Genomic DNA, 10,538 nt, shown 5'->3' on the forward strand with positions numbered 1-10,538 from the left:
TTAGCGGAAATATTTTTGTCTTAAAAGGATAGGTTCCCAATTTTTCAAGTCTGTCCTGAAACAACAGTCAGGTGCCCAAATGAACAATGAGGGAGGTTTTACCTCGCTGTAATTATTCCTCCTGTTTATACTGGCTATTAAAAGATCACCTTCAAACATGCTTTCAGTTAAACTGATGGGAGCCAAAATTCACAGTGTGTCCACACAGTCATTTTGTGCAAATTTGCATTTAAAAGTTTATTTGAAGCTTATATGAGGCTTCAGCAGTCTGAGTTAGTCATTTCAGGTGAATATCTGCCACATTTACAGTCTTTTTAGCATCAAATTCCCTCTTTGTGGTTCCTCGGGCAGCATAATTTGGATGGCTGAAGCTTCAAATTAACTTCAGATAAACCTTTAAATACGTTTTTGCACAGAATTAATTTTGGTCCCCATCGCCTACATTGTAAGTATATTATGAGGGGATCTCTTAATGGTCCGTATGAACAAGAGGAATGATTATGGCAAGAAAAACCTGGTTCAGTGTTCATTTGGGCACTTGACTGTTGTTTTAAGACAGACTTGAAATACCAGTATTTTTAAACCGTTCTTTAGTGTTTATTTTGTAAATCATCTTGAGACCCGTCAGATATTTCAGGCGACTCTATGGAAGGTCCTGACCCTCAGGTTGGGAACCAGTGCCTAAGCATGCAATGACTATACGTTATAACTACTATGTTGCTGTCGGTAATGCAGCAGCTTGAACCAGCAGTGAGGAGGCTGCAGGCTCATACGGGAAATACTCGTTTAAATTCAGTTAATTCAAGTTGTGAGGTTTCGGACACACGTTGAGCAACGATAGGCTATAAGGCAACATACAATAATGTCACAAACACACACACTCACACACACAACCCCACTTACGAAGCGCTGTGCCAGAGAGACCAGCGCTGTGCCAGAGAGGAAGTGAGTGCAGAGAGCTGAGCTGTGCAGAGAGGTGTAGACGTGCATTTTCCACGAGAAATCACACCAAATAAAGGTAGGCTTTGTGCGCTATCGGTTTGTAAAAAAAACAACAACAAAAAAAAAACACTATTGAAACCGCTGTTTTACCTTTCTCTCTCCAGATGTGGGTCTGTGATTTACCACATAAACTGCGCAGTTGTATTAGTTTACTGATGATTTAACATTTTTGCTTGCATGTGCATGAAAGAGTGTATAGGCTACCTTTTATACCGTGACTGAAGATCATTTTCATGCCAGCAGTATTTAAAAGTGTTAATTTTGTATTTGATTTTTTACCTAAAGAAAAGTAGGCTACATAGTTCGTTGGGACAACTGAAAGTAAAAGCATCACAAGAAGTATTTTGTCAAGAAAACTGTAGTAATTTCTTACATTCTCAGACGTGTTCAATTCTCCAAACATTTACAGAATTCAGTTGTTAAGAAGGTGTTCAGTAAGGTATTCAGGTGATTCTAGTCCTCACCTTTTGACTTAGGCTGCATTTTTATGCCTGGGTTCATGCTGGTCATTAGAAGATCCCTGCATAATGCACTTAGAATGTGAGTAAAATCCATAAGCCTCCTTCTATCCAAATATGTATTTAAAATTTTATTTGAAGGTAATAAAATGCTGAATTAGTCAAATCAAGTAGATATCTATATTCAATATTACAGTGTTTTTAGGGCCAAAGTCCCTGTTTTTGTTACTATACTTCCACTGCAGCTCAACAGGGAAACACAAAGAGGGAATTTAATGCTAAAAAGACTGTAAATGTGTCAGATATCCACTTCATGTGACTAACTCAGACTGCTGAAGCCTCATATAAGCTTCAGATAAACATTAAATGCATTTTTCCACAAAATGACTGTGTATTTTGGCCCCCATCACTTATATTAAAAGCACATTAAAGGGGAACTTTTAATAGTCAGTACAAACAAGAGGAATGAACCTCTTTCAGTGTTCATATGGGCACCTGACTGTTGTTTAAAGACAGACTTGAAAAATTGTGAACCTGCCCTTTTACAAATCCACAGGATAGGCGTGGCTCTTGCCAGGGCCTTGAACGACTTGACTCTCTGTTAAGTATCATTATTTGCTGTTTCATTGCAGACCATGGACAAGCTGAAGTCAGAGGAGGACAAACTTGGTACGTGGCTTTCAAGTGACCCTGATTACATCCTTGATCAGTGTGGGGATATTTTATCTAGGAACAAATTCAGAGAGGCACAAAAGCAAAGTAGTGCAGCGGACAAGATGAGAGTGCTTTTGAAAATAATACTTCAAAAATGGAGAAGATACAGCTCGGTGCTTCTTTGAGATTCTGAAGCAGCATCAAGCACATTAACCACAACTGCAACAGGTTTTTAACTCAAATGCTCAATGTAACAATCAGTCTGTCAAATTCCTGTACACAGTTGTTGTCTATACTGCACAAACTGTAAATGAGCATTGGTCTTAATTAAGCTTGAGGTACAAATCTTCCCTTTACAGTTTGTTATAAAAGTTTTGGAAGGACACTGCAACAAGTTATGATGATTGTCATTAATCTTTACAGGCTCCGCCACTCCAACACAGTCCGCTGATGATAGCAGTGTTGTTACCGCCAGAGAAATAACAAATACAAAAGCAAAATCCATCAACATGAAGATTGAAACAGTGAGTCAACCAGGAAGTAGGGCATCTGGTAAGCATTAATATTTCTCAAGTATTCTGTGTAGAATTAAATCATAAAATGAAAGGTGTAAAATTAGTTGCTTGGCTTCAGTAAATTAAATGACTGTTGTATAAGATTATTTTTGTTTGGGTTAGAGTTGAAAACAAATGTTTTGACATATGATTTCAACATGTTTTTTTCTTTTTGTTCAGGGAACGTTGTTGGACAGTTTCCCAAAGCAGATCTGGACGCACAGCGTAACAGTGTAATATGTGCTGACAAAATAAAAGATAGCGTCTTTGATGGTGACATAGATATGTCTGTGTCTGTGAAACCACCAAATGCATGTGCAGGTAAGATTATGTCAGCTTCATACTGGTGATCTGTTTGTACATTTATACATAATTAATGAGTGATTGTTTCAGTCAATCTTGTAGCAAAGCTTTTAACATTAAAGGAACAGTCAGCATTTTAGGAAATACCCTTATTTACTGTCTTGCTAAGAGTTAAATGAGAAGATTGATACTTTTGTCTGTCTGTTTAATATGGAGCTGGAGCCAGTAGCCAATCGGAAGATTGGGAACAGGGGGAAATATCTAGCTCAGCTTCGTCCGAAGGTAACAAAATCTGCCTACTAGCACCTCTAAATCTCACACATTTACACATTATATCTCATTTGTTTGAAGGGGACATAATGTGCACATTTCCATCTACATTAGAAAAAGTGCGCACATAGAGTATGATATGTAACAGTGTTCAACAATAAGAAGGACAGCTATGGTATACACATATTTCAGCCTAGGTGGTGTTAAGGGCTTTTTAGGTTGGTAAGGAATGAATGGTATTACTTAATGATAAGGGTTGACATTGAGTTGATTGAGTTTGTTAAGTAATATGTTGGGCTGCAAGGTGTTAAATGCGGAACTGTGTTGACAAGACTCCAGGCTAACTGTTTCACCCTGTTTCCTGTTTATCTGTTTATACAAAACAGATAAGAGAGTGGTGTAAGTCTTCTCTGCAAGAAAGTGGATATTTTCCTTAATGTAAAACTATTCTTTTAAAAGACAAAATTCTGTCTCGAAACAGTGAATCCTAACACTGTTTTCCTTTCAGGGACAGCGGACGAGACAATGTCTTCATATATGGTACAGTACACACACACACACACACACACACACACACACACACACACACACACACACACACACACACACACACACACACACAATAGTGGCAGAAATCCTTACACAACAAGATGCACATTGATAGGTTAGTTAGGTTTTTGGGAATTTTCTCATTAAATGAAGAAGTACCTCAACCCCATCACATTTAGGCTGGTGCTGGTGGCCTTTGAACTCTTAACTTGTTTCATCAAATTCCTCTGTACTTAAACAGCATTATGCTGAATCAAGGCCCAGCGTTTCAGTTTACACCTTCATCAGGAACCAAATACAAATAATGGATAGAAAACCACTTTTTCTAAATTTTCAAACATCACACAAGGCCTCCTATAGAATAATTACATCATTCAGTAAACAAGTCATCATTTTTCACCTGCATCATTATCTTTGTTTGCATTACACATTAAAAAACCTGCTCCTTTCTTGCAGGATCTGCGGTGAAAATGATCACTCAGCACAAAGTGAAGATCATTGACTGCCTGAGGAGAGATCACCACTACGCTCATGAAAAGTTCATGAAAAAGAATTCGTGCACTATGCATTTTGTAATCAACATTTTTCCAGAATAAAGCATTAAGTTAAAATTTTCAAATTTGTCCCCTTTATTTTTTAGATGCAATGCATTGGTTTTGTTCTCTTTATCTTTTACATTCAAGTTTTTGTATCGTACTTTTTACATTTTGTTATACTCATTTTTGTAAAAACCAAATAAAACTGGTTTGTATATTTATACATTCCAAAGACTACTGGCTTGTGCTCATCTCTGAAGTCTTCTGGTTAACTCCTTAAGGTAAGAGGACGCCCCCTGAATGGGCCTCCTCAATGCAGCAGCTTGAACCAGCAGTGAGGAGGCTGCAGGCTCATAAATTGTGAGGTTTCAGACACGTGACACGCGTTGAGCAACGATTGGCTATAAGGCAACAAAAAACAACATCACAAACACACACACTCACACACACAACCCCACCTACGAGGCGCTGTGCTAGAGAGACAAATGAGTAAGTGAGTTATCTGAGTGAAGTTCGCAGAGTGGTTTAGCGCGCTTTTGGTTTCTTTTTTACTAAAAAACAGAAACGAACCTCTCTTTTAACCTGCACTTTCTACGCGACATCACACCAAATAAAGGTAGGCTTTGTGCGCTATTGGTTTGAAAAAAAAAAAAAAAAAAAAAAACTTTTGAAACCGCTGTTTTACCTTTCTCTCTCCAGATGTGGGTCTATGGTTTATCGCGTAAACTGCGCATCTGTATTAGTTTACTGATGATTTAACATTTTCGCTTGCATCTGCATGAGAGAATGTATACCTTTAATACCGTGACTGAAGATCATTTTCATTTAGTGCATTTATGCCAGCAGCATTTAAAAGTGTTAATTTCGTATTTGATCTGTTACCTAAAGAAAAGTACATAGTTCGTTAGAACAGTTGAACAGTTGAAAGTAAAAGCATCAAGTATTTTGTCAGGAAAACTGCAGGAATTTGTTACATTCTCCAAACATTCACATGTGTTCAGGTGATTCTAGTCCTCACCTTTGACTTGGGCTATATTTTATTTCCTTGTCCAATATTTTACAGACTTTTGTACTGTACTGTAAACAGTAATTATGAGAAACGTTCACAATTTCAAAAGTCTGTTCACAAAAGTCTGTCTTAAAACAACAGTCAGGTGTCCAAATGAACATTGAAATGGGTTCATGCTGGTCATTAGAAGATCCCTTCATAATGCACTTCAGAATGTGAGTAAAATCCATAAGCCTCCTTCTATCCAAAAATGTATTTATTTGAAGGTAATAAAATGCTGAATTAGTCAAATCAAGTAGACATCTTTCAATATTACAGTCTTTTTAGGGTGAAAGTCCCTGTTTTTGTTACTATCCTTCCACTGCAGCTCAACAGGGAAAAGAGGGAATTTAATGCTAAAAAGACTGTAACTGTGTCAGATATCCACTTCATATGACTAACTCAGACTGCTGAAGCCTCATATAAGCCTCAGATATACATTAAATGTGTTTTTCCACAAAATGACTGTGTATTTTGGCCGCCATCACTTATATTAAAAGCACATTTGAAGGGGAACTTTTAATAGTCAGTATAAACAGGAGGAATGAACCTCTTTCAGTGTTCATATGGGCACCTGACTGTTGTTTAAAGACAGACTTGAAAAATTGTGAACCTACCCTTTTACAAATCCACAGGATAGGCGTGGCTCTTGCCAGGGCCTTGAACTTTGGACAGAAATTGACTTTCTGTTAAGTATCATTATTTGCTGTTTCATTGCAGATCATGGACACGCTGAAGTCAAAAGAGGACAAACTTGTTACGTGTCTTTCAAGTGATCCTGATTACATCCTTGATCAGTGTGGGGATATTTTATCTATGAACGAATTCAAAGAGGCCAAAAAGCAAAGTGGTGCAGCGGACAAGATGAGAGTGCTTTTGAAAATAATACGTCAAAAGGGAGAAGATACAGCTCGGAGCTTCTTTGAGATTCTGAAGCAGCATCAAGCACATTATCCACAACTGCAACAGGTTATTAACCCAAGTGCTCAAGGTAAAATTCCTGCACACAGTTGTTGTCTATGCTGCACAAACTGTAAATGAACATCACCTTGCATTTGGCCTTAATTAAGCCTAACGTGCAGGTCTTCCCTTTATTACAGCTTGTTATAAAAGTTTCGGAAGGACACTGCAACAAGTTATGATGATTGTCATTAATCTTTACAGGCTCCGCCACTCCAACAGTGTTCGCTGATGATAGCAGTGTTGTTAACGCCAGAGAAATAACAAATACAAGAGCAAAATCCATCAACATGAAGATTGAAGCAGTGAGTCAACCAGGAAGTGGGGCATCTGGTAAGCATTAATATTTCTCAAGTATTCTGTGTAGAATGAAATCATAAAATGAAAGGTGTAAAATTAATTGCTAGGCTTCAGTAAATTAGATGATTGTTGTATAAGATTATTTTTGTTTGGGTTAGAGTTGAAGGAAAATATTTTGACATGTGATTTTAATTTTTCTTTTTGTTCAGGGAACGTTGTTGGACAGTTTCCCAAAGCAGATCTGATTGCACTGGGTAACAGTGTAATATGTACTGACAAAATAACAAATGTCAACATTGATGGTGACATAGATTTGTCTGTGTCTGTGAAACCAGCAAATGCATGTGCAGGTAAGATTATGTCAGCTTCATACTGGTGATCTGTTTGTACATTTATACATAGTTAATAACTGCTTGTTTCAGTCAGTCATGTAGCAAAGCTTTTAACATTAAAGGAACAGTCAGCATTTTAGAAAATACTCTTATTTGCTTTCTTGCCAAGAGTAAAATGAGAAGATTGATACTTTTGTCTGTCTTTTTAATATGGAGCTGGAGCCAACAGCCAGTGAACTTAGCCGGTTAGACTGGTTACGCATGTCAGTCTATAGATCAATTTGCGTACACACTCCTCTAACGGCTAGACAATTATATGTTCACAGCATCAGATATTCTTTTTGAATGGATAAAATATCAATGTGAGACTTCTACATGGAGGGTTGTATTAGTGGCAGCCACCTTTGTTGGAAATTCTGGCATGTGATGTTGACAAAACGAACAAGGGCGAGGGCAGTGCAGCACCCAGACAGTCTAGAGCGTGCAAGCTAGAGTTATCTTGATGTTCATCTTCAAAACAGGCAGCGGTTGCAAGCATTTTTTGATATAATGACTAAATAATTACCTTTGCGATACCATCATGACGTATATTGTGAAGTTTGTACGCCGTCACTCAGAGACTAACATTAGCCGAGCAGAACAGCGATCAGTAACAAATGAGACCAACACACACTGCAGCATTAAACAACTTAAACCAACTCTGAGGTGAGGAAAACAACTTGGTGCTCAATCTGTTTCACCTCAAAAACCCTGAGGCCGCTCAGCATGTTGGACAACAATGGCTTTCCCCGGAGCTAACAGTGTAGCAGAGAAGCTGCTCTCCACTACTGGAGATATGACGTTAATAACAACACAGCGGAGCAGTCTGCCTCCTCCTTAGTTGTTATTCTCATATAGGCAGAAGACTGTAAGATGCTTTAAATGAATGAATTAATGCAGTTAACTTTTTCAAATAAAAAGGCTGCAGACCATTTATCTTATCTGCCAGTTACATTTCATATTTTATTTAAGTGGAATAAGGACACCAGTGAATAGTTTAACACACAGTATACTAGAGCAAGAGACTGTTACAACCTTTATTTTTCATCTTTTTGTTCCTCTTAGTATAAAATTTAAATCCCTATGGACTCTTTTGTCTGTCAAATCATGATTTTTTTCATTTAAACGCATTACACTCTAAAGGTGCACCCGCAAGCTTCGTACACTGCACCATGAACGTTCTCCAATCTTTGCCACTTTTGTCTCAAAAAAATTCAGCTAAAACCCTGAACTTCTTGAAAGCAAAATTAACCAAAACTGACATCCCTAGTAGCACTGCAACTGAAGCGGTCAGAGCAGGCTAAGATAAGACAGACTTTATTGTGCCAGTGGGAAACTGGCCTTGGACATCACAGTTTCTGCAGTATAAAATCACAGCAAAACAACAATAAACAACAACAAATACATTCATCCATGAATTGCACATGCTCATCTACATTAGAAAAAGTGCACACATAGTATGATATATAGCCGTGATCAACGGCAAAAAGGACAGCTATGGAATACAGATATACCGGTATTTCAGCCTAGATGGTGTTAAGGGCTTTTGTGGTTGGTAAGGAATGAATGGTATTACTTAATGATAAGGGTTGACATTGAGTTGATTGAGTTTGTTAAGTAATATGTTGGGCTGCAAGGTGTTAAATGCGGAACTGTAATCAGCAAACAATAGTCTGACAAAGACCATGGGATTCTTCACACAGGAGCCCTGGCTTTTGACTTGCAGGAAGCATTTTTACATACGTTCAGTTTTTGGCCTTTGACTCTGTTTAACATAGACATCCGACATCACAGTATAGAAATAACAGGAAACTACAAAAAGCATAAGTCCCCTTGAGGTGTAAAAACAGGTTGTGGTTTTAAAGCCGGTCATGTGATGGACTATTTCCTGGCTTTTCTGGTTGCCTGGCAACCTCACGGTGTTACTGTTCACCCTGTTTCCTGTTTATTGAAAGCTAAACTAGCCGGCTCCAGGCTGGACCTGTCAGTCCTCTCTGCAAGAAAATGAATATTTTCTGAAACTATTCTTTTAAAAGACAAAATTCTGTCTGGAAACAGTGAATCCTAACACCGCTTTCCTTTCAGGGCCAGTAGATAAGAGACAGCCTTCCTCTCAGGTACAGTACATACACACACACACACACACACACACTAGTGGCAGAAATCTTCACACAATAAGATGCACATTGATAGGTTAGTAAGGTTTTTGGGGAATTATTAAATCTTATTAAATGAAGAAGCACCTCAACCCCATCACATTTATGCTGGTGCTGGTGGCCTTCAAACTCTTAACTGCCTGTACTCAAACAGCATTATGCTGAATTGAAACCCAAAGTTTTAGCTTATACCTTCATCAGGGACCAAACAGAATAATGGGTAGAAAACCACTTTTTATACCTTTTCAAACATTACACAAGGCCTCCTATAGGATAATTACATCATTCAGTAATCAAGCCATTGTCTGTGTCACCTTTATTGTTACCCTTGTTTGTTTCACACACTATGGCACCATCTTGTGGTTAAATTTAAACAAATCAATCCAGCCAAGAGGACAAACAAAAAATCAAATTCCTGTATAATTTCTAACAAATAGTACCAAAGCAATATATTAACAGTTAAACATATCTTGTAAGGAAACATCTTAAGTCTAGCTCTTCATTCACACTTTATTGACTTTAAGTAGTTTTCAGATACAAATTCAGGAAAACTCTTTGTGCATGCCTACAAACTGCATGTTGAAACATAAAAATGATCTCCAAGACTTTGTCCCACAGTAACAAAAAGTAAAAATTTCCTAAAAGCAAATAAAAAAAACAAAAAACCCATTCATTTTTGTTTGATAAACAAAACTTGCTCCTTTCTTTCAGGGTCCCGCTGGGAAAATGATCACTAGGCACAAAGTGAAGATCATTGACTGCCTGAGGAGAGATCACTCCTACATTCTGCAGCTTGTGCACCAAAAAGAAATCGTCGACGAGAGACAATATGATAAACTAAAGCATATATCACAGCCAGAACAAACTATTATCGACCTGATCGATCAGGTGATTGGTAAAGGTGAAGAGTACTGCTCTCAGTTTCTTGAAGTTCTCAAAGAGCCTGATGTTCTCATCACCTACCCACAGCTCAAAGAAATTACAAAGAATTGGTGATAAGCAATGTGAATGTCATATGTTTTTTTCTATGCACTGAACATTTTGTAATCAACATTTTTACGGATTAAAACATTTAATTTTCAAATGTGTCTGTCACACCCTGCCTGGACTTTGGGTGTTTTTTGGTCTTTTTATGTTCTTGTGTTATTTGGGGTCTCCTGGTTTGCACTTCTGTTTAGTCCTTCGGTTCATATGGGTTTTCTTGTTATATTTGGGTGGTGGGTTTGGACTGCCTTTTGTTGTTTGGCCTGGTGTGTTGTATACTTTAGTTTAGGTTCATGATGGTTCTTGGACAGGTTGGTGTGGGTTGTATTAGAGTATTGTGTTTTCTGAGTTTTAGTTTTGTTACTGTGTTTCCCTTGTGTGTTCATGTACTCC

General features: G+C 37.8%; 1 protein-coding gene across 1 annotated transcript; it reads left to right on the forward strand.

Annotated features, from left to right (window-relative positions):
• The first annotated feature begins 987 nt into the window (after positions 1 to 987).
• Positions 988 to 10,273, forward strand: si:dkey-10c21.1. The gene is made up of 6 exons (XM_044366876.1): positions 988 to 1,018; positions 2,093 to 2,129; positions 2,538 to 2,666; positions 2,849 to 2,989; positions 9,091 to 9,122; positions 9,873 to 10,273. Exons 2-6 carry the CDS (start codon positions 2,096 to 2,098, stop codon positions 10,155 to 10,157), a joined length of 621 nt encoding a protein of 206 aa, XP_044222811.1. The 5' UTR covers positions 988 to 1,018; positions 2,093 to 2,095; the 3' UTR covers positions 10,158 to 10,273.
• The last annotated feature ends 265 nt before the right edge of the window (positions 10,274 to 10,538 follow it).

The sequence above is a fragment of the Thunnus albacares genome, chromosome 11, assembly GCF_914725855.1.
Source record: "Thunnus albacares chromosome 11, fThuAlb1.1, whole genome shotgun sequence".
NCBI lineage: Eukaryota > Metazoa > Chordata > Actinopteri > Scombriformes > Scombridae > Thunnus > Thunnus albacares.

Coding starts and splice junctions, on each gene's coding strand:
- si:dkey-10c21.1 (XM_044366876.1), top strand. CDS start 2,096: ATGGACAAGCTGAAGTCAGAGGAGGACAAACTTG. Junction 2,667..2,848: donor ACCAGGAAGTAGGGCATCTG/GTAAGCATTAAT, acceptor CTTTTTGTTCAG/GGAACGTTGTTGGACAGTTT. Junction 9,123..9,872: donor AGAGACAGCCTTCCTCTCAG/GTACAGTACATA, acceptor CCTTTCTTTCAG/GGTCCCGCTGGGAAAATGAT.